The following is a 24,413-nucleotide window of genomic DNA, read 5'->3' as shown; positions in this document are numbered from 1 at the left end:
TTCTTCTTCTTCTTGTTCTTCTTCTTGTTCTTCTTCTTGTTGTTCTTCTTCTTCTTCTTCTTCTTCTCACTCCATATATATATCTCTCTTTCTTAGATGACTTCACCATTGCCTTGTGGACACTGCAGGACGTGACTGCTGAGCCCTGGGCTGAGCCCAGTGAGGTGTGCCTTCTGAGGGGTCACAGTGGCGGGGTCACCTGTCTGTCCTTCAGCTCGAGTGGCCAGGAGCTCCTCTCCGGGGGAAAAGACCAGGTACTCCTGTCTGTGCTGCTCCAGAGAGCTACTGTCCTGGTTTGGAATCATGAACATAACAGTCTGCTCTAGTTGTGCCTGCCATGTCGTGTGACTGTTCCTCATCATGGAGACACATGAAGAGACTCTTAAAGGATACATTTTGTAGAAACATTAGGCGTTGTGTCTACCTACTGTATAAGCAGGTATAGGTAGACACAATGACATTATGCAAATAATATCGAAGCTCAAAGGTCAAAACCTCAACAAAGATACACCTTTATACACAAAACGACAAAGAACAGCATCCTTAAAGAACAAGTAATCAGCTTGGAAAAGGTCTGGAAAAAGTTTAGAAGTTTTCTTTCGGGAAAGGGCAAGCACTCTGTATATTTTGAAATGTCACATTTTACAAATCTTTGTGCCTCTTTTAAGTGGTAACAAATCTAGCATGTTTTTTGTGATGCCAATATGATAATGATGATGACGACGACAACGATGATGATGATGATGATGATGATGGCGATTGTGGTGGTTTTCCATAGGCTCTGCTGGTGTGGAATCTTGGCTCCTCTCCTCCGTCTCTCTCCCAGTCTCTCCCACATTGTCATGGAGACTGGATCACTGGCTGTGCCTGGACTTCTGACGGTGTGGTGAGTGTGTGTTTTTTTTTCATGTCAATGAATATCAATAGTGTAATAATAGTATCAATAGTGAGAGGAATCAGTTCACTATTAGTTTGGGATCCATGGTTTGTGTATGTGTACACATCAGCGTATAAAACATTCACAAAAGTCATGGGGCTATTCCAATTCAATTTGACCCTACCCCTGTACCTTTTACCCTCCTCAGGTGAGCTGCTCCAGGGATGGCCGGTTGCGGGTGTGGGACGTCCAGACGGGGAGCTGCACCACTGAGATTCTGGCCTCCGCCCCCCTCACTTCGCTCTGCTGGGCTGTGAGTCGCATGCACATTCAACGTTGCTCTTGACGGCTGGGTTTTAGTCCTGGTTGTTTCTATTCACTGACTGGCTACCTGATGGCTGGGTTTTAGTCCTGGTTGTTTCTATTCACTGACTGGCTACCTGATGGCTGGGTTTTAGTCCTGGTTGTTTCTATTAACTGACTGGCTACCTGATGGCTGGGTTTTAGTCCTGGTTGTTTCTATTAACTGACGACTGACTACCTGATGGCTATGTTTTAGTCCTGGTTGTTTCTATTCACTGACTGGCTACCTGATGGCTGGGTTTTAGTCCTGGTTGTTTCTATTAACTGACGACTGACTACTTGATGGCTATGTTTTAGTCCTGGTTGTTTCTATACACTGACTGGCTACCTAATGGCTGGGTTGCCCTCAGGCTGACTACTTCATGGCTGGTTCTGCCGATGGCCTCCTGTTTGTGTGGAAGAGGGAGACGAGGATGAAGATTACCCAGATCCAGGCGCACGACTCCTGCATACACCACTGTGCCACCCTCCCCAACACCGGTATGGAAGACAGAGAATACATCACACCACACCATATCATACTCAACCCACACACATAACACAGACTCAACTGGGGACAAGAAGAACACAGTCATGGGGGGCGCTGTGGTGCAACAGGCTACAGCGCCCATACCATGTACGGGTCCAAGTGCCCACAGGGACCCAGATTCGAATCCGACCTACGGTCATTTCCCGATCTCATCCCACTGTCCTACTAATAAAGACAAAAAAGCCCAAAAATATATACTAAAAAAAAAAAGAACACAGTCATTGATTTCATATTCCTCCAGATGTAAGCCAGAGGAGCAGAGAGGAGGAGCTGATGGTTGCAACAGCATCAGATGACGGTATGGTGAAGTTGTGGCAGCCGCTGCAGGTGAGAACCTTTCTCAGCTTTTACCCATAAACCCTCTGGGAAATAGAAAGTACAAGTCATTGTTGTGTAGATCATGTCATACTGAGCACTACATTCATTTGTTTTTTGAAACATTCAGCGCTACAATTCAGTAGTTTTGTATCTAGATTAGATTAGATTAGATTCAACTTTATTGTCACTAAGCAGAGTAAAGGTACAGAGCCAATGAAATGCAGTTGACATCCAACCAGAAGAGCAAAGAAGCATTAAATACCAAAGTGCAGGTTGAGTACAGTATTCTGTGCAGTTATGTAGACAATAGAGATTAATTAACAAGTTACCCGTCACAGTCGTGGGTGAAGAGGGAGTAGAGCAGAGGGCTCAACATACAGCCCTGCAGCACGCCAGTGTTCAGGGTGATAGTGGAGGAGGAGAGACTTCCTAATTTAACAGTCTGGTGTCTGTTAGTAAGGAAGTCCATAATCCAGTTGCAGAGTGAGTTGCTGATGCCAAGCTGGCCGAGCTTGGAGATCAGCTTGGAGGGGATCACAGTGTTGAATGCTGAACTGAAGTCAATGAACAGCATTCTAACATATGTATTGGGACTGTCCAGGTGGGTGAGTGCCAGGTGGAGCACTGTGGAGATGGCATCTTCTGTTGATCTGTCGCGTCGATAGGCAAATTGATACGGGTCCAGTGCATCGAGCAGACATGATTTCAGTTGTGAGAGGACCAGCCTCTCAAAACATTTTGCAATGATGGGTGTCAGTGCAAACGGGTAGAAATCATTCAGTTCCTTGGCTGTGGAACACCAGAGACACCGAAACAATTGTGGCAGATTTAAAACTGTGGGGGACTGTTGAGTGGGCTAGAGACATGTTAAAGATGTTGGTGAAGACACCAGCCAACTGCTCTGTGCAGGCTCGCAACACATCTGGGAACTCCATCAGGGCCAGCAGCTTCCGAGCATTCACTCTGCCCAGGATGTCGCAGACATCTGAGGTGGAAAATTGGTGTCCTCGTCCGGTAAAACACCTGACTTGTTTTCCCGGTCAAATCAAGCATAGAAGTGGTTCAGCTCGTCTGGAAGGAAAGTATAGGGAAGAGATGCATGGGGATTTGTTGGTGATTGTATGTAGGCCTTGCCACATACACCAGGGGTCGGAGGAAGTGCTCTTCAATGCACAATGAAAATAAAATTGAATCACAATCTCATGATAGTGGCAGCTGCAAAACAAATGCGTTTAATGTATTTCTCATTTGTACTCTGAGCTTTAGTGTGAACATGTGAACGTGTGAATGTGCACTTGCTTCCACTGTAGGTGCACCACCACAGCACGCTGCATGGCCACTCTGGAGGGGTGGAGGCGGCCGTGATCAATCAGACAGGAGAACCAACGCTCTTCACCGTGGCCCAGGACCTCTCCCTCCGCACGTGGACTGTGGCCACAGCTCTGGGTACCAGAACTAACAAGATCTGTCAACTTCCAAACCCAATAAAAATTTTAGAAATAGAAATGAATATAAAGATTTTAGAAATAGAAATGAATATATAGATAAATAGACGTCTATAGTGTTGTTTTCAAAGTAGTGACCATGCTTCCCTGTCTGGGCTGTGATGTTTTTGCCTGCAGAGGTCCCTGCCTGCCTGAAGGTCTGCGTTTCGGCCCTTTGCTTCCTTCATCAGGGCCAGCTGCTGGTAGTAGGCTATGAGTCAGGCAGAGTGGAGATTTGGCATCACAAGAAGGCCATATGTTGCGATCAGGTAACTTGTTTTTCCATTTGGTAAATATTAATTGTTCAAGACATTGTTGGTATAGATAGAAAATATAACTATAGTGGTACTGAAGAACAATAAACTACTCAACTGTTGTGTAATGCTTATGAGATCCTTGTAGGTCATATCGTGTTGTCGTTTAGAGAACCATGCTTCCTATGAGACAGTTCACTGTATCTGTCTCTCTCACTGGACCTCTCTTTTCACTTCTATTCTAACGATGTTCACAGCACTTAGCCTTTATGTATGTTTCCCTTTTCGCTAGATCAGAATCAAAAATGAGTTTATTGATAAGTGGATTTCAACAGACTAGGACAGACTATTTGTCTTGGCTAGGACAGACTATTTGTCTTGGTTGTATGGTGCAAAGAGAGGTTTGTTCATGTGTGTCTATGTCTGTCTGCAGGTGAGCGATCGTGGGGTGACTGCTTTCTCCAGCATGCCAGAGGACAAGCTCGCCGTCAGCTCCTGGGATGGTTACGTGTACATCTGTAAAATCCACTGGGACCCCCAACAGGAATCTGCGAGGTAAGATGTGGACACACCTCTTCCTTCCTCACCCACTTACCATGATATCTCGAGTGCATTAGCATACCTCATAATCCACTGACCACACTCATGTGATCAATACTGTGCGTGAGCTGGAAGTGAATGTGATGTATCTAGTGGACTGTTGAAAGAGATGTGTTACATGCTGTGATATGTAGGTATTGAAGGTATTTGGTAGAATGTTAAATTGTCCCATTTTGGAGAAAGGTTGTTGATATTTTAGCTCAATAGCCAATCAATCAAGTACTTCTCCCCTCGGTGCTCCTGAAGCAACATGTTGGCTAAATTGGTTTGTGGCTTAAACCACTTAATGACAAGCGCAGATTTGATTAGGAATCAAGGACTCTTAAAGGACTTTAAATGAGCTGCCAACCACATCATGTTACGATAGTTTGTTGATGTTCATTCTTCTGTCCACTGCAGTCCTGATTAATTTATTGTCCTCCTCTTCTATCTGTAATTCTAAAAACACTTTTTCTGTTCCTGTAGTATGGAGAAGGCGTGCTCATACATAATGAAGAGTCCTGTAAAGCATCTTCACTATTGCAACATGCTCCTTGGAGTGTGTCACAGTGGACAAGTCTGCAAAATCGAAGCACCAGTCGACGATTGGGAGAATCAAATTAACAGGTAACCAAACCACATTTATTCATCTTCAGATGGGATGTGTTGAAGTACTTGACAATGATTTTGCTAATTGCTAAAAAGCACAATGCTTCTGTCGATAGTGATTTCCTGATATACTGTTTTGTGGTCAGATTTAACTTCAAGCTCAAATTACTGTGCTGTTGTTTGCCTTTGGTTAAACAGCTGGAACTATAACCACCGTATTGTTGCTATGCTCGGAAACGATACCAAGAGCTGCTGGATGGCTGGGGAGAATTATGGGAAGTTAAAGATTGGGTTTATTGTGAGTGCTACACACTTTTTGTCCTGGACACTTAGAAGTTTTGTATGTTTACAACTAGTGAATCAGCCAGATAATGCCTTTCAAACAGCAACAGTAGAGTAAGCAAAACCTGGGTGGCTAATGGACGCACACACACACACACACACACACACACACACACACACACACACACACACTGTATATACAGTACATGCAGTATATGCATAGCACTATATCATTAAAAAATAATTTTAGGATACTATTAAAGAATTCTAATGTCTCCCACAAGATCATAACTTTTACCTACGTGTCACCCTTGTATTCAGCTTGTGTTTGTGTCTGTCTGTGTCAGATGTGCCTGAATCCAAGCAGCTCCTTGAGCTCAAATTTCTGCGAGACTGAGTTCAACCTTGAGGAAGAGGAGAGACAGGCCTGGATCTCTGCCGTCACCATGCAAGGAGGTGTGTTTCACCAGATGAATTGGAGAATGGACAAAATGATTACATTTATACTATATATTTTTTTTTTTTGTGCTGTGCACACACAATCATACATTTATGTGAACACTTTACACAGATACACAACAAAAATAAGAATAAGTATCTGACAAAAGGCCTTCTCTCCTCAGATTTTGTGGTCTATGGAGATGTCAAGGGTAACTTGTGGTTCAAGCAGTCACCTAACATGGACTCCTGGGACAGTAGATCTGTAAGTGGCTTTCTCCGTCCATCATTGGTGGACTGTGAGGGTAATAACCAATGTCAATAGAGTACCGAAGCCATGACGCAGCGTCAAGCGTCAAGGCAGCAATTTCACTGGATCTAAACAAGTCGATCTAACCATAGTAATCGCCATAGCAGTGGCTTTCTTAATCTATTTTAATAATTTTACAACGTTTCAAGATGTTAGTATATTTATTTACACTATAGGAATCACATACTACAACATATATTCATACCAACACGATCAAATTTGTGACTACAGAGTTTTATTTTAGCATGGAGTACCGAAGTGTGACATTCCATTTCCATAACAGCAGTGTCACTGGATCTAAACAAACTTTCGAAGTGGCTTAAATAGCATTGAATGTAGACATGTGCCATCATTTCTAGCTAATAAATTATTTTAAATGTAGGCTATAGCCATTTAAACATGTTTTACCTACTAGGCACCAGCTTAGCCACATAACACAGATTCCCTGGCAGGTGTAGTAGAAAGAAACGAAATTCCAGTGTCACATCTTTTCAAAGACTGGCGGCTTTTAAGAGTGACATTTTTTTGCCTCAAATAAAGCCAAGACATGTCGTGAATTTAAGGATTTGAACAGCATGCTGTGAAGTTACATGCAGGTCTCTTTTACGAGGGAAAACCAACCCATGCTAAAATAAAACTCTGTAGTCACAAATTTTATTGTGTTGGTATGAATATAGTTGTAGCATCTGATTCCTACAGTGTAAACAAATATACTAATGTCTTGGAAACATTGTAAAATTATTGAAACAGATTAAGAAAGCCACTGCTATGGTAAATACTATGGTTAGATTGATTTGTTTAGATCCAGTGAAATTGCTGCCTTGTCAACGCTACATCATGGCTTTGGTAATCGGTGTCAGAATATGATCAATGTTGACCATGGTAAGTATTTTGTCTCAGGATGTATAATGAAGTTGTACATGTAGAAGAGGAAGGTGATGAAGAATAGGAAGGTGAAGATGGTGATAATGTTTGTGATCATTGATTACTGATTGCTTGACAGTCTCACAGTGACAGGATCAGTGTGCTGAGGTTGACTGAAAAGACCCTCATCTCTGCCTCCTATGACTGCACCGTGAAACTGTGGGACAGACAGACCAAAAAACAGGTCACTCTCTCTCTCTCACTCTCTCTCTCTCTCTCTCTCACTCTCTCGGTCTTCCCTACTCCCATTACCAATCACTATTTTGTTTTTACTTATGCTGTATGTTCTCTGTTACCATAATGTTTGTGTGTGTGTGTGTGTGTGTGTGTGTGTGTGTGTGTGTGTAGGTGGGCATGTTTGTGTGTGATGGTCCTGTCCATGCCCTGGTGGTGGCCCCTCAAGAGCCGAGAGAGATGGTGTGTGTGGACGGTCTGGGAAAACTTTACTTTCTGTCCTGGACAGAGTGATTATGAACATCTCCTCTGTGTGCAATAAACCGGCTGTAACCTATTCTTAATATTGTTAGAAAAATGAAAATGGAATGGAAAATGTTGCCTGAGCTTGTTAAGTATGTTATTCTTAATGACCTGAATTACATAATTACCTCAAAGAGATGAGCAATGTATCTATGATTTACATAAAGTTTAAGTAAAGTTTTGCACAAGTGCCTTTTATTTGATCCAAAATAAACTGAAAATGTTTTCTGTTTACTGTCATCCATATGCCCGTGTTAATTTGTGTGTCGTACCACACCCGTGCTAAATTGTGTGTCATGCCTCCCGGTAAAATGGGACCTATAGGTCATCCAGAAAGATATAGAGGGCTGCCACTGAAGCCTTCAATTCGATGAAGTTCGCAGAATGTGATCCAAATATTTCGACTGTGGATAGGGACAGATCAGTGCAAGTCCTAGGATTTGGGGAGCCAGTCGCTGCAGCGACCGTACCGCATTCAGGTCCAAGTACCCACAGTGTGAGTTTGAATCCAACCCATGGCCACCTCCCAATCCCAGCTCATCTCTTTCTCCCACTCGGTTCCTGTCACTGTCAATATCCTATCAGAATAAAGGCAAAAAGCTAAAATATACCTAAAGGAACACGCCAACATTTTGGGAAATTGGCTGCCTCAGCATTGTGCTTTTTTTGTCTCTGTCAGAGTTATAAGATGATACATACTCTTCTCATTTCTGTGTGTGCAATAACTCAGTCTGAAGCACTGTTAGCATAGCTAAGCATAGGTCATTGAGGTGGGCAGCTAGCCTATAGCCCAAAAGTGAGGATTTACATTAATACACAGGATTAGATGTTAAAATCCCTTGTGCCAAAATCCAAGGTAAAACACAATCAGAAGCCCCTACTAAAATTAACTTTAAAAAGCACGCTACCCACAAATCTGCCAACAAATGGTCACAAACACAAGACAAATGGCCCATCCAACAGCAGTATAGTATGCGGCATGTCATTGGGGTTATCAAGTGGGCACCCTCATTCACCGATGTTAAGTTAGGCCCACAACACCTCATGAAGGCTTAACAGTGAAACCAGGATCCTGGAGACACTCCCCTCCATGCTGCCACCATATTACCACATTGAAATATCCAATACCCAAAATACTTTTTTTTATTATTTGTTTTATTATATTTTTGGGGCTTTTTTGCCTTTATTTGAGGACAGCGGAGAGTGACAGGAAGCAAGCGGAAGAGAGAGAAGGGGTGGGATCGGGACATGACCGCAGGTCGGATTCGAACCTGGGTCCCCGTGGGCACTTGGACCCGTATATGGTACGGGCGCTGTAGCCTGCTGCGCCACAGCGCCCCCCCTTACCAAAAATATTCTTAACCAGCCTAGGCATGGTCTAGGTTGGTCCGTCCCGTTAATGTGGACTGAACCATAACCATAAAAACCCTAGCCAACCACCATCAACCTAGGCACAGCCCATCACAAACACAAAACAAAATATAACCGCAAGCGGTGATTTAACAGGGTCCGAGCAAAATGAACATGAGGTAGCATAGCTTTTCAGTTTACATATGTTTCGATTGTTTGGGCCCAATTGTTAAAAAAAAAAAAACGTGATTGGATTTCGGTTATCGGATTTCGGCTATCGGATTTCAAATCTTGAAAATTGTTGTTCAAAGTTGTTCAAAGGGAAACAAGGATCCTGAAATAGGATTAGATCGCAAAATCTATTCTTGGTTTTGATCAGGATAAAACCTTTGTGTTGTTCAAAACTTTTGAGTTGGATTGGAATAAATTTGATCCATAAAATTAGGATTACCCTGTGCTGTAACGTTATAGTGTGCTAACCTCCACAACCCAACAGTATTCTAACAGTATTCTATTCTAGTATGCTAACCTCCACAACCCAACTGAAGGAACTGTACGGGGCGATGTGGGTTGAGGTAGAGTGAGTGTGTGGCGAGCAGGCAGAGCCTCGGTCAGAAGGCTCAATGGTATGGAGTGATGACACGGAGATGGCAGGTTTCGGTGCAACACAAGTGAACTTTATTTCAATTCATCTGTTCTTTTTATTTCAATTCATCTGTTCATTCGGAGTTTCAATTCATCTGTTCTTTTGTTCTTTACTTGTATGTGTGCTGCATCAAAGAGGAAACAAACAGAAAACAGACATCCCAACCTGCAAAAAGTCATTTCAGGGAGGTATCACAAAGCCCACCCCCCCCCCCCCCAAAAAAAATAAATAAATAAAAATAATAATAAATGAATAAAATAAATAATAATAATAAAAAAAACTTTAGCCTACTTAGATACTGAAATACAGATTAATATGTTTGTTCAATAATGTCTAGTCAGTCACCAAATAAGGAAGGTAAAACATAGTTAAACTCACCTCAACATGTTTTTTGCAATAATTTAACCCGCCGTGGGCAATGCTAAAGTCACTGTTACAAACAGTGCAGCATGCAAAACTAGGCCTATCATTATTTTTTACTCTTATGATTGAGACAAGGGTACACTTTGAAATGGGTCTTACATTTTCCTTTTTTGGGGGCACTGACTCTGCCATGACGCTCCTGTTGCTAGATACACTGAACTGATTAAGTTCGGGAGAAAAGAGATAAAAAGCCCGCCTACACTGAAAACTGATTGGTTGATTTAGCGAAACAGGATGCTCTCTGTCTTGGATGCGCTCAGGCACACACGCAACACCCCTCTCTCTCCCCCATGTTGTGTGCGTGCTACACTCAGACGTACACGCGATTTTAAGTCTCGGTCTCGTGTGCGCGTCTCGCTCTTGATCGCTCGCTCTAGATTCCGGGAGATTTTATCTAATTTGCGGGCGTCAGGGAGCCGTTATCAATATGCGGGAGACTCCCGGAACTTCCGGGAGACTTGGGATGTCTGAGAAAAATGGAGTAATCAGTGAAATGGGGTAAATCAGTACAGATCCCAACTCACAACAATAAACTGAAATCATATGGCTATATAAGGTACAACTAAACAATACTTACAATACCAATACATACAAGCATGATGCCTTAATAAAATCACATATTCCCCCCTTTGAGGCTAAATTAGCCTCACTATGTAGCGGAAGCATGATTTAAACATAGAGGGCGTGTCGTAATCTCATATATCGTCATGACACCTCGGACTATATGCACATGAGCAAGTTACAGGGGAATAGTGCCTTTTATTTAAAACCTTAAACCTTATGAAAGATATACGTCAGCATTATGTGAGTAAATGATAACACTAATAATCAAAAAACCCTGGACGCCCAGATCAAGTGACAGAGAGACCAATTCCTTGCTATGAACAAATGGCTAGGACCCGAGACGGATTTGTCCCCAAAGCGGCTAATGTACTAGTCGCTTTGAACATAAAATTAAATTTCATGCAACGGCCATCGGTGCCAAATTGGAGCTACATAACAATTTCATGATCCTATTCGTCACTTACCCATCCACCTTCCAGGCATATGGCTCTCTAAGCAAGCCCTATACTACAATCACACTCTTTTTCTTAAGTATAAATGGTGTATGTATGGCCCCTTCCGGCCTGTATGCATCACTCCCCTTTGTTACTCGCAACGTCATCCCCCTTCTCCTCCGGATTCCTCCGGGCATTCACACTAGCGTGAGAACGGGTGGGCGCGCTGGCCGCAAGTGCACTCCACCGAGGGGACGGGCCGCCGTGCTCTGCCTTAGGTTGCCCCTGCTGGCCAATAGGGTCGTACCCGTCCTTGAGCACTGGCCGCGCCACACCACTGGGCGGGCCAGGTCCGACGCACGGTAAGTCAGGGCGAGGTGAGCACTCCTAGTAGCAAGCTTTTGATTACATTTATCCAGTGTTGGATGGTCTTGCAGGTGAGGGCTAATCCTCTACAAATCTTAAGTTACCGTCTATGAATAACGAAACACTAGTATTAATATTTAAAAATATAAAATTGAATCAAGATTACTTAGGGTGACTTATTCGTATCAGGTCACAGCCCATGACTCTACTCCTTTTACTCCGTCACCCGGGCGTGCAGGCATGTGTCTTGTGAGTTACCCATCAGTGATGTGTATGTGAGTGTAAGTCAGTGCATGTGTAGAGATGGGTGACTCGCAGGACCCCACCTCTACTCGTACATGGCCGGGGCAGGAAACTCCTGCTCCTCCTCCAGCATTCGAGCGATGAACTCATCTTCCATTATTCGCCCCACACTAGTTTGCATCAAAAGAATTCTCTCACTTTCATCCTCCCCACTCCATGGCATCATTACATTCTGGACCACTAGTTGTCTAGCAACCACCTTGGAGCAAACCTTTCCACAACATTGAGTAATACAGCAAAACATTCCTACCACTAAGGCTGCTCCTAGCAACATCTTTCCCAGGAATGCTACAATCTTACCCCCCCCATGACCCAAAAGTGTCCGTTAGTCCGTCCTTTTCCAGAGTTCTCGTGGGCTTCCTTGTTTACAGCTTTGAGCCTGTTCATCGCGTTTGTGAAGTCGTCCATGTCTTCGCCCTTACCTGGGACATACGTACAGCACGAGTCTATTCCAACGATCGCGCATACTCCACCTTCCTTTGCTAGTATCCAGTCCACTGCTATCCTGGTTTCCATTGCCATTTTTGTGGTGGCGTTCAACCTTTTGTCAAACGCGTTGAACGCGTCTATAGTGGCATTCATGAACCGCAGGGCGTTGTAGTGGATGTAGTTGATCCATTAAACATTCTTGGCAACGCCTACGGATGCTCCGTAGAAAGGAAGGGCGGCTTCAAATCCGGCGAGTACCTCGTCCTGTGCTTTGAACTGTCTCGGGACGTTGTGGGGTTGTCCGAACATGTCCATGTACACTCCATCGTCAGCGTCTCTTCGGCTTCTCCTCAGGTTCCCTCTTGTGGGTGACTGCTGGTCGCCCCCTGGGCCTGTTGAGTTTACCGTCGAGTTGCGTTCTAACCAGGGGACTACGTAGGTCTGCTGGGCCAGGATCACCCTGGCACATTTTCCCCTCCAATACTTTGGGAGGGTATTTCGCAGTCCCCAATTTCTTCCGCAAGCCCACCACAGGTCTGCTAGGGGAATGTCTTGTCCCTCCGACCAGCTTATGTCCATTATTGTGGCGTTTGGCCTGACCCCAATCCGTTTTCCATTTTCGCTGCTTTCCATTAGGCTGAACAGGAAGCCATTTAGTTCATGAACCCACTTCGCTGCGCAGCGTCCTTCAAATGTTCCAACATCCTGCACGCTTCCCCGTACTGTCCTTGCAGTAGGGGGTACTTCAAAGCACTCAAACTCTACATCTTCTGGGATCTCATAGATTCGGTGGGTTTTCTTTGCCACTCTGTTTCCCATGCCTGGGTAGTCTTTTCTACACCTTGCCTCATTCTGTTGCGGGGTGTGCGTCATTCTCTTTTCTTAATGTGCGTCATTCTCTTCTCTTTGCTTATACTAGTCCATCTTCCACTTGTCACCTCGCTCCCCAGTTTCATAGAGCATGAAAAGGGAGAGAACTTCTCCCAGGTGCTTAGAGTGCCAGCTGATCTCTTCTTTCTTTTCTTGGCTTGAGCCCCGCTAGTCTGGTTCTTCACCAGGTTCTTGGTAAGCACAGTTGTACTATTTACATTTTCGCTTGCGTTATCACTTTTAGTCATTGCATTGTCCGGTACCGGGATATATTCGTTACTCCCCGATGCTTCTGGTTCTGGTGTGGACATATCATCTCCTGATCCTCCTATGTACAGAATATTGTCCGTGTCTAGGGCACTGTCGTCGAGCAGCTCCTCTCCGTTCCCTCGCAGAGCGTCATTGGGGGTGACAGTCTGCACTCCTTCCGTCGCTCTCGTCGTCCTCTGGGAAGCCCTGGAGAGACCATTCGAGGTCCTCCTCGAAGTCTCCCCAATGGGCGCCGGGGAAACCGTGCCGGTCGACCCCTTGGAGTATCCGTCTTGTCTCTTGGCTGGTCCCTGGGCGGTCATCCCCAAAGTGGAGGCCGCCCGTGGTGTGCCCTGAGTCCGTCGTCCTCTCCACATGCTCCACAGGAAATCGTGAGCCTTGCTGAGGAGGTGTCCGGGGGGGAGGCGTAAGGAGATCCGGTAGTCTGAGGGCGTCGAGGGCCTCGGCAAGTCCTGCGGCTGGTGGCTGTGCTCCATCCTGGTCGTCAGCAGGGGCGCTGGTTGGGTATAGGTACTCCCAGTCAGTGTATAGGTCCCCGAAGTCGATGGTGTGGATCCCTTGCTGGTGCGGTGGTGGCAGTGCTTCTTCTTCCGGCCTCTGCGTTTCTTCGGCGTCACTTCCTGTGAGGTCGGGTGTGGCCGTGGCATGAGAGCGGGCTGCAGGGTTGGCCGGTGGATCACCGCTGGTCGAGGCTGCGGCAGGTCTGGATACCTGGGATTCGGGAGTGGCTTCCACCTCGGGTGGACGTCGCCTTCCCCTCCTCGAGCCTGGTTCGGCCCCAGCATTACCAGCACCTGTAGGCACAGATAGGGGAGGGAGAACAGCAGGCACCCAAGGTAGATTGCGCCCAGGGCCAACAGTAGGAGCCGGCAGTATCCTCCGCCTCATACTCCTACGCGTACTTGGTCCTCCCCTGTGTTCCCCACCACCATCATCCTCCCCGGGGGAGTCTGGTGGGGGTCCTGGCGGGCTTTGGTCCCCGTCATCGTCTTCTGACTCCTCTGGACCTCTCGTCCTGCCCTCGGCTTGGGCAGGCTTCTACCCATCGTGAGTAGCGACATATTATGACCAGCACATGTTTGTACGTGTTCACCGTTCGACCCATGTCAATGTAGTCCATTACCAGGTGTTTGAACGGTCCCTCTGGGAGTGGCACGTGTCCCAGGGGCCGTGGTCCTATGCCTATTGTTATGCTGTTTCTGTAATTGTGTGTGGCACAGGTGTGGCAATTTCTTAGCACGTGATTGATGCGATCTTGAAGGTTTGGGGCCCAGAACCCTTTGTCTAGTATCTGTCGCTTGACCTCCCCCCTTGTGCAATGATCTACATCATGTGCATCATGGATGAGGAGATCAAGGAGCCTACTTGAGGCCACCACCCTTCCGTCATGGCTTCTCCACACCCCATTCCTGCCTCTTGACGCACCTCTCTCTTCCCATAACAATTTTTCGGCATTCGGTGCCGTGGTTTGTGCGTCTTTCACGGCGCTCAGCTGGAGGTGAGGATCTGTGATTCGAAACGCTCGTCTATCGGGTAAAGTTGTGGTTACTGGGGCCTGTATTATTGTGTCATTGTCTGCGAAAAAATGGTCAACTACGCTTGGTGGATACCTGGCTTCACAGGGCTTGTCCCAACACTCGGGACAGCTAGCCCTCTGGCATAGCGCACAACACATGGGATCTATCTTGTGCTCGTGGTCATCATCACACCATTGGGAGCACCACATACATGCGTTGTAGGGGTAGGGGCACTTTGTTGGGCAAGGCATGCTGTGCACTGTCCTTTTAAGCAGTATTTTGTGTGGCTCGGTGTCTTGTGGGGATTTAGGGGCTTTATTCAACTTCCTAGCCTCTAATGCCGCTTCCTTTGCTGCCTCATCTGCCTGTGCATTCCCTAAGGTAATGTAGTCCTGTCCCCTACAGTGCGCTTTGCATTTGCATATTGCCAGTGTCTTTGGACGCATCATGGCCGCTAATAACAGCTGAATCTGCTCTAGATGCTGGATTGGGCTCCCATCCGATTTCTTGAACCCCCTCTGTTTCCACTGAGCGCCATGCACATGGCAGACATTGTGGGCATAGGCGCTATCTGTGTGTACGGTTGCGTCCTGTCCTTCCGCTAAAGAGCATGCTGCTGTCAGTGCCTTTAATTCGGCTAGTTGCGCTGAGCATGGTTGTGTGCACGGCTCACTCATAACTGTCACAAAAATTTCTGGACCGGTCATCTGCACCACGCTAAACCCTGCATGCGTTTTGTTATCATAGTTGTGGCTGGAGCAATCCACAAAGTAGGTGACTCCTTGTCCTAATGGCTCACTCTGCAGGTCTTCCCTCAGCTTGGAGAAGGCGATTGAGTCAGCCACACAGTCATGTGGCTCGCCCTCATAATCAAGTGGGATGAGATCCGCCGGGTTTCCCGCTGTGTCACATGCCTTTATGGTGACATCCGGGCAGAGTGACAGATTGTAATATCTTAACTGCCTCTGAGGTGTCACGCAGAATTTCCCTTGTTCCACCAACTGCGCTATTGCGTGACTGGTGTGTATCATCACTGGCCATCCCATTGTGATGTTGGAAGCTTTGACGTATGCCGAATACACTGCTTCAAGACCCTGAAAGCATGGTGGGTACCCCTGGGCCACAGCATCCAGCTTTGAGCTGTAGTAGGCAATTGCCTGTTTGCCGCGTCCATGGCACTGTGTCTGCGCCACAATTGCGGTCATGTACGCATCTCTTCCTATTTCCTTCCTGACTGATACGTACAGATAGAATGGTCTTCCGTAGTCCGGCAGTGCAAGTGCAGGTGCTTGCTGCAATTCTCCTTTGATGCGTTCAAACGCCTCATTTCCGTCCATTGTCCATGTGAGACGGTTTTTCAGGTGGCTGGTCCCAGCCTGCACAATCATGGCTCGTAGTGGGGCTATCTTCTGCTCATAGCACTCCACCCAGTCGCTGCTGAAACCTATGAGTCCAATGAAGGACATCATCTGCTTCACCGTGTTTGGCTTTGGAGCCTTGGTGATTGCCTCAATGTGTTCTGGGGCAATGCCCTTGTGCCCATGCGAGATTCGGCGACCTAAGTAGATCACCTGGGGCTGTGCAAATTGTAGCTTCTTCCTTGACGCCTTGCACCCCCCTTCGGCCAGAACAGTCAGCATGTGGACTGTATCTGTAGCATCCCCACCGAATTATAGTCAGAAGTCTTGAACTGATGGTCTTTGTCTTTATTGAAGTCTCTAAACTCATCCACAACAAACCAACCACCTTAAGAACTTATTCCTCATCGGAGGGTGCTAATTGCCTGTGTAGTTCACTTATACAGTATGGTTTTTCTCTAGTTTACCTCGCGGTAGAAACTTACTAGTGTCGTTCATTCAAAATAAAAGTCCCTCAAGACGACAATGAAAACAGGGCAGCATATGCAACATAAAATGCAATAATAATAATAGTAATGAAATTACAAAGTGCATTAAGGTTTTTCCTTTTAAAATTAAACTTAAATTGGGGATGTTACACTCCCACCAAATTATGAATGTTTCATTAAACAACATGAACAATGAATAATTTCACAGAAGGAATGACAGTATTACACTAAACTCAAGGGCTTAAGAAGCCTCTAACAACAAAACTAACTTCTGCACTGGACGCTCCAGTATGGAAAGTTTGTAGGTGCGCTCACCCTTTTTGTTCAGTCTCTTATCTCCTACTGAGATTTTTGCTCTTCTTATAAGTCCATCCTTACCCTTGACAGTTTCTATGACTCTTGCAAGTCTCCACTCACATCTAGGTGACATTTCATCAATGTCCATAACAACATCACCCACTTGTAGATTTCTCCTTGGCGAGTGCCATTTCTGTCTTGCCATTATGCTGTGTAGATACTCTCTTTTCCAGCGGCACCAAAACTGCTCCGCGAGATATTGCACCCGTCGCCATCTCTTTGCTCCGTACAGGTCTTCTCTGGGGAACATACCAGGCGGAGGCAGGGCTGGGCTGGACTTCATTTGGATGAGATGATTGGGGGTGAGGGGTTCCAGGCTGTCGGGACTAAGTAAATTATCCACAGTGAGGGGTCTACTGTTAACTATGGCCATGGCTTCATACAGTAGAGTTCTTAGTGAAGAGTCATTGAGTCTGTTGTGAGAAAGTGACAGTGTGGAGTTCAGGACGCTCCTGACCGTTTTGATCTGGCGCTCCCAGACACCACCTGCGTGGCTGGAGTGGGGCGCGTTCATGACGAAGTCACACTGCCTGTGTGACAGGAATGAACTTAGTCTGTTAGTATCAAGCTCTTGCAGAGCTACCTTAAATTCATTCTTGGCGGCAACAAAATTTGTGCCTTGATCACACTGGATTTGACGGACAGCACCTCTGATAGCAATGAAGCATCGTAAGCTGTTTATGAAGGCATCGGTGGACATATCCTCCAGCATCTCTAGATGGATGGCCCGTGAACAAAAGCAGGTAAGTAGCAGGCCATATCGTTTATGCTGTTTCCTTCCCTCTGTAGTGATGAAGGGACCAAAGCAGTCCATACCACAATAAGTGAATGGAGGGGAGGGCTCTATGCGTTCTGTAGGTAAGTCACTCATCCTTTGGCCCTCTGGAGGTCTCCTGAGTTTGCGACAGATTACACACTGGCGAATGAATGAAGAAACTGCTCGGCTCATACCGGGGATCCAATATCCATTGGATCTGATTTCATTTGCAGTAAAGCCTTTGCCCTGGTGCTTGGTCTTTTCATGGTTGTGTGCTATGATCAACTTGGTCACATGATGCTCTTTGGGAATGACAATGGGGTGCTTAAGTGAGTCTGTAAGGGATGAATGGTGTAGTCTTCTTCCCACCTTCAGGATGTTGTCCGTGTCTATAAACATGTCAAGATGGTACAGTTTGTTGTTTTTTGTTAATTGATTTCCCGTCTTTAACTGTTTGATCTCCTTTTCATATGTCACAGGTTCAGTAGTCGTGGTTATGTGCACTTAGTTTCCAACAATTAGTTTATCCTTAAATTTTGGCTGTAATGAAGCACTCCCCTGCACCCACACACAGACTCAGAGAAATAGGTACAAAAATACAAGTCTTTATTTTACTGTTCATTGATATTCATAGATAATATAATTAAAAAAAGTCCAATGTCAATTCTTTGGCCCTCCACTCTCCTAATCCACTGTCGACCGTGAAGAGAGTCCAGTCCGTTCCTTTCTACCGGAGGCCTAAGCTGGAACACCTGACAAACACACACACACACACCTGTCATACAGCACTTGGAGAAGTTTAACCCTCCACACGAACACCGGGTGGCACTACAGGAATTTGAGAGGCTCACAACCCTTTAATACAATAGATCCCCATACCCAAATAAATATATATTAAGGAGCCCCCGCTAGTTGTACTCCACCCGCTACCCACGTCAGCGCCAATGCTCTGCTCACTACGTTACACTACCCCCCCAATCCTGCACAAGCAAACCCGCACTCAAACTACGAATAACGCTAAACGGAAGGGAAAGGCCACTTAGCTCAACATGGGGGGAAAGCTCCAAACTTCTCTCCCCCCAAGGCAGTTGCGTAAGGGAGGTGTAATTCCACACTGATCACTGGTCCGGCAGCCTGTCTGTCGTCATTGAGCGTTATTCCAATGTTCTCCCCAGCGTCGTCGTGGCCAGTGGCGGTCCAGATCACGCAGTCTGCTCCCCTTCTCCGGGCTCCACCAGATGCCGTTCTGCGTTTAAACTGCTTGTTTAGCTGGCGACATAGGCCGTCCGCCGGTCCTTTAGCGATCCACCACTCCAACACTGCAACACACAAAGACAAGCCAGAGACAAGGCACCAACTCTCCACAGGCATCTTCACCCTGGCTTATCAACATACCTCTCGCCCCCTTCCTACCAATCAAGTGTAATCCCATAACTCAGTGCAATTAGTAATCAGTCATCAGCTGATAAGCTACAGCTGATTTGTTTACATGAGCGCCAGCTAGTCCGTCACTCAACTACTTCCCTACCTATGGTTCCTAGTCTCCACCATATGACACATATGCTTGATTTTGCACATCTCTGATTATGACACATTCAGCACTTTTCTGCTCACTCACGGTGGAGGGAGCATTTGACTTGATTTTCCTAGCCCGTCGCACAAGGCGGGCCACAGCTTTGACGGCTCGGGACCATTCTGAGAACTTATATTGACGGTCTGCAATGCTGATTGGTTCTGATGTCTGTAGTGCAGACGTCTGCAGTGCTTGAGCTTTTCTGATCTCTGGATCTCCTACAGCTAGGTCGGGTACTTCATCTTCTGATGTGGATATTTCACTTTCCCAGAGGAACATGGGACCAGTGAACCAGTTGGATCTGAGTAGCTCATTTACTGTTCTTCCCCGGGATGCACCATCTGCTGGATTTTTATCCGTTGGTACATAATGCCATTGCTGAGGGGTTGTGCTGTTACGGATCTTCTGGACCCTGTTAGCAACAAAGGTATGAAAGCGTCTTGAGTCATTATTTATGTAGCTCAACACTACCTTGGAGTCTGTCCAGAAGTGTTCTTTCACATCAGTGTAACTTAGCTCCTCTCTGAGCATGTTGCTGACCGTAACTGAAACTACAGCTGCTGTTAATTCCAGTCGTGGTATTGTCGTTAACTTTGTGGGAGAAACACGGGCTTTTCCTATCACTAGAGAGCATTGAATTTCTCCTCTCAGGTTCTTGACTCTCAGATAAGAGCACTGCCCATATCCACTGGTGCTGGCATCCGAAAAGTGGTGTAATTCTGTTTCCATAACTACTCCAAAATTGACAGGTAAGTAACATCGATCTATCTCTATTTTTTCTAGGTTGGCAAAATCATGTCGCCAGCTCTCCCACCGTGGCTTCAGCAGTTCTGGCAGGGGGTCATCCCAGCCGACACCTTGACGACACATTTCTTGCAAGATCTTCTTCCCCATCAGGACATATGGCGCAAGGAAGCCAAGAGGGTCGAATATGGAGGCAACAGTAGCTAATATACCTCTGCGTGTTCCTGGTTGCTTTGCCAAAGTGTTGTTGAATCTGAAGCTGTCCTTTTCTATGCTCCAATGTATGCCTAGAGCTCGCTCCAGTGGTGTGTCAGAGAATGTCAGATCCTTTGTCTTGGCGTCTGTTGCCTGCTCTGATGCTGGTATACTCTGTAGGACTGCGTAGTTGTTTGAGACGAATTTGTGGAGACGGAGACCTCCTTTGGCGCATATTTCCCTTGCCTCTTGTGCCAACTGAATGGCCTTTTCCACTGTGTCTGTGCTTGTGACTCCGTCGTCCACATAGAAGTCTCTTGCTACAAATTGCGATCCTATTGGATGTGAGACTCTGTTTTCATTTGCAAGATACTTCAGTCCATAATTCGCGCAGCCAGGTGATGACACTGCACCGAAAAGATGGACCTTCATCCTGTAATCCTGTGGTTGTTTACTTGTGTCTCCATCTCTCCACCACAGGAAGCGTAAGTAATTGCGATCTTGCTCTGGCACGTGAAACTGATGAAACATTTTCTCTATATCACACATGAGAGCTATAGGATGCCGTCTGAACCGCAGGAGGACACCGGTAAGGTTGTTTATCATGTCCGGCCCTGGGAGAAGATGTTCATTAAGGCTAGTGCCGCCACTCTTTGCAGAACAGTCGAATACAACACGCAGTTTGTCTGGCTTTTTAGGGTGGTATATGCCATGATGAGGAATGTACCATCGCTCACCTGGTATTCCATCTTCTCGCACTTCTTCCACATCACTTCTCTCGATGATTTCCTTCATATATGTTGTGTAGTCCTTCTTATATTTCTCATCTCTGTGAAACTTACGTTGTAAATGGCTGAGTCTTATTTCTGCAAGTTTTTTGTTATCAGGTAAGTGTGGCCGTTGCTTAAAAGGTAAAGGCATCTCATAATGTCCCTGATCCTTTTGCCTTATGCCTTCCTTTAGTTTGCTCAGGAAAATAAGATCTTCTTGCAAGACTGTTTTGTCCACTCCTTTGATGTCCTTAAAGTCTGACTCCAGAACACTGATCACATCCATTGGTGTTACTGGAGGGAGTTCTTTCACAGAGACTTTGTGACACAGACTGGTGGCTGTTCCATCTAAGCTCGGTGTTGTGCAGCCTACCACACTCCATCCTAAATCTGTCAGGATGGCGTAGGGCTCATTGTCTTTACCTGCTAATACCTGTCTGGGTGTTAATGCTCTAGGACAGTTGTACCCAATTAAGAGCCCAACATCACAGGTAAGGAGGTGTGGCACCTTATCGGCAATTGATGTTAAGTTAGGCCATCCCTTTGTGGTTTCATGAGTGGGTATATGCTCACGATTTCCAGGAATACCGTCCTTTGTATATGCAGGAGGAAGGTTGATGTGGATGCATGAATTGTAGCCTCTCACTCTGAGTCCAGATATCCTTTCACATTTCATGATCATGTTCTCTCCAATCATAGTGGTAAGCTTCAGCTTCACAGGTTGGGTATTTGCTTGTAATTCCTTGCTCACGTCCTTATCAATGAATGTGCTATCACTTTGAGTGTCTAATAATGCATAAACAAGTTGCTCTTTTGATGGATCTGTGGCCAATGACACCCACACAGGAACGATCATGGTTGAGCTGCATGACTGACCACCTCTGGTGACGTTGAGTGCCGTGGCTGTCTTGGTTTTATCAGGAGTGCTAGAAGCGATGTTCACAAAGGATGCTGGACCTACTCTACCTTCACGCCCTCTGTAATTTTCATCATGGAGACAGGTTGGGTGCCTTGCCTTGCATACATCACAGGTGTGTCGGTGACGACATTCTTTGGCGTTGTGACCCGGTTTCAGACACCCATAGCATAGCTTGTTTTCTCTTACATATTTCCGTCGATCATTTAGGGGCTTTACCATGAACTCTGGGCACTTGGGTAGTTGATGCTTGTCGTTGTTGCACCACGTGCATGGGGGTCTCGATTTTTCATTTCTTGATAGTAAGTTATCATTGTGTATGCCAGTGTGGATGCTCATCGGCTTTGTTTCCCTTTGATTCCTTTGTACTTCTTTTATCATAAGATGATTTGGATGAGTGAAGAGCATGTAAGGAAGTGACTGGATTGCATGCTATCTCTGCTTCTAGAGACACAAAGTCAGTAAAATCCTTGAAAGTGGGAAACTCGTATCCGTGCATGAGGGCTATAGTGACCTGACGATTCCAACGGGATGCCAACCAATCTGGGACTTTATGAATCAGCTTTTGGTTTTCGTCACAGTCATTTAATATTTCTAGGCCTCTCACATGGGGCATGGCTTGTAAACAGGCATTCAAGAAATCAGAGAATGTTCTTAATCCTTCTGCATCTTTAGGCTGTATTTTCGGCCAATTAGACAGCTTGTCTCGGAAAGCTCGTTGGATGACAAATGGCTGCCCGTAGCGTTGGTTGAGCCTATTCCATGCATCTCTATATGCCTCATCATCGCTTCTGTAAAACGTGCCTTCAAGGCATTTATGAGCAGGGCCACTGACATATTTCTTTAAGTAATAAAGTTTATCAGCAGCAGAGATACTCTTTTGGTCAATAAGAGACTTGAATGAGGCTCTCCATTCAATGTAGTGGATTGGATCACCACTAAACACTGTTGGCATTGGAATTGGGAGTCTATTTGTGGCTATGCTCTCTTGGATTGCTTGAGCTAGATAGGAAACATCAGTAGGGGGCAGTGACATATTAATGCGAGAATTTTGGTGATCTGCAGGTGCATTGAAAATTAACTGTCTGTTGTGCTGTTGTATGGGCTGACTAACATTTTCTTGTTTGATTTCTCTGTCATAGGTCTCCAGTCTAGCACGAACAGCCTTCATGTCCTTTTCTGCTTGTAAACGTTCTAATTCAGACTGCTGTATGTCTAGCTCCTTTCTATGTTGTTCCTCCATCATTCTTATTCTTTCCTTTAGCTTTCTTTCTTCTTGCATTGCTTTGTATTCAGCTTCCTTTGCAGCGAGCTCTGCAGCTGCTTCAGCTCTTTTAGCAGCTATGCTCATGGCCTGAGAGTGCTGACTAGCTCCTGACACAGAGTTAGTACCATATATGGAGTGAGCGTAGTCATGCTCTAGTAGCTGACGAAGACGGCACCTTTCATTCTCTTCATGGAATTCACCATTTACCTCTGATATGCGTTCCAAGATTATTTTCACAATGTCTTTAGTTACAGCCTCACATGCATCAATTTTGCGTCGAAGTTCAGTAGAAGGAATACCCCGCTCTCTTATTTCTTCATAAAGTTTCATGATTTCACTCATTTCTTTTTCAATGGTGTCTGCCATAGTAGCCAATTCTGTTTCTGTTCTGACTTTCTTTAAATTTTCTTTCGATGCTCTGATTTGAATTTTCCATTGTTCATACAGGCTAATCAGTCGTGTTTCTTTTTTACTTAACTCTTCCTTTTGATATTCAATCATTTTCTCTGTAGGCACGGGAGTGCGTTCTGAACGACGTGGTAATGTTAGCCCCTTAGCATCATCATCCTCTTCCAATTCATGTTGAAGGTCAGCTAATTGACTTTCCTTACTTTCAATCTGTTCTTTTAATTCCTGCCTTGACATGCTTTCACAATCCCCTTGGTTTAGTAGACTTCTACTTTCTTGTATTTCCGTGTAAAGCTTATTTATCTGTTCCTTAATTTCTTCCATTTTGCTTGTAGTAAATCCTTACCGTCTCCGTTGACAATCACACAACGTGCTGCAACTCACTGTCCTTGAGGCTACCGTGCCGTCCGTAGATTAGCCTTTTTAGCCAGCGTAATGTAGCAGGTGTAGGTTAAGTTCTTACTGTAGCATCCCCACCGAATTATAGTCAGAAGTCTTGAACTGATGGTCTTTGTCTTTATTGAAGTCTCTAAACTCATCCACAACAAACCAACCACCTTAAGAACTTATTCCTCATCGGAGGGTGCTAATTGCCTGTGTAGTTCACTTATACAGTATGGTTTTTCTCTAGTTTACCTCGCGGTAGAAACTTACTAGTGTCGTTCATTCAAAATAAAAGTCCCTCAAGACGACAATGAAAACAGGGCAGCATATGCAACATAAAATGCAATAATAATAATAGTAATGACATTACAAAGTGCATTAAGGTTTTTCCTTTTAAAATTAAACTTAAATTGGGGATGTTACAGTATCCTTCTCACACGTTTCCCTATCCGGTGAGCACACCAAGACATCGTCAATGTACTGCACAATCGTGCTCTGGCACACGATGTGTTTTAGGTCCTCCTTGAGCGCCTGGTTAAAAATGTGCGGTGAGTATTTGAACCCTTGTGGGAGCCTTGTG

General features: G+C 45.5%; 2 protein-coding genes across 2 annotated transcripts in view; one reads left to right on the top strand and one right to left on the bottom strand.

Moving 5' to 3' along the window:
• Positions 1–7,684, top strand: part of tep1 (telomerase-associated protein 1) — a 35,581-nt gene extending 27,897 nt beyond the window's left edge. Inside the window, exons 42-55 of the mRNA XM_042090154.1 lie at positions 97–254; positions 779–886; positions 1,086–1,190; positions 1,591–1,720; positions 2,011–2,096; positions 3,398–3,533; positions 3,710–3,840; positions 4,259–4,380; positions 4,891–5,031; positions 5,212–5,311; positions 5,643–5,751; positions 5,919–5,998; positions 7,047–7,151; positions 7,316–7,684. Coding sequence (XP_041946088.1) covers positions 97–254; positions 779–886; positions 1,086–1,190; positions 1,591–1,720; positions 2,011–2,096; positions 3,398–3,533; positions 3,710–3,840; positions 4,259–4,380; positions 4,891–5,031; positions 5,212–5,311; positions 5,643–5,751; positions 5,919–5,998; positions 7,047–7,151; positions 7,316–7,435 — 1,631 coding nt within the window. The 3' untranslated portion in view covers positions 7,436–7,684. The remainder of the gene's footprint in view (positions 1–96; positions 255–778; positions 887–1,085; positions 1,191–1,590; positions 1,721–2,010; positions 2,097–3,397; positions 3,534–3,709; positions 3,841–4,258; positions 4,381–4,890; positions 5,032–5,211; positions 5,312–5,642; positions 5,752–5,918; positions 5,999–7,046; positions 7,152–7,315) is intronic.
• Positions 7,685–17,420: 9,736 nt separating this feature from the next.
• On the bottom strand, positions 17,421–20,251 carry LOC121707963. Its single transcript, XM_042090955.1, has 3 exons — positions 19,139–20,251; positions 17,860–18,048; positions 17,421–17,815 (listed from the first exon to the last, which is right to left on the bottom strand). Exons 1-3 carry the CDS (start codon positions 20,041–20,043, stop codon positions 17,800–17,802), a joined length of 1,110 nt encoding a protein of 369 aa, XP_041946889.1. The 5' UTR covers positions 20,044–20,251; the 3' UTR covers positions 17,421–17,799.
• Between the last annotated feature and the right edge of the window lie 4,162 nt (positions 20,252–24,413).

The sequence above is a fragment of the Alosa sapidissima genome, chromosome 1, assembly GCF_018492685.1.
Source record: "Alosa sapidissima isolate fAloSap1 chromosome 1, fAloSap1.pri, whole genome shotgun sequence".
In the NCBI taxonomy this organism is placed as follows: domain Eukaryota; kingdom Metazoa; phylum Chordata; class Actinopteri; order Clupeiformes; family Clupeidae; genus Alosa; species Alosa sapidissima.
This window is presented reverse-complemented; position numbering and strand designations above follow the sequence as displayed.

What these genes read in the sequence shown, in the direction of transcription:
- LOC121707963 (XM_042090955.1), bottom strand. Translation starts at nt 20,043, where the DNA reads ATGGGGAAGAAGATCTTGCAAGAAATGTGTCGTCAAGGTGTCGGCTGG. An exon ending in AGAGATGTGCAAAATCAAGC is followed by an intron (nt 18,049 to 19,138) that starts ATATGTGTCATA and finishes TGAACCTGTGAC; the next exon opens with ATATGAAAAGGAGATCAAAC.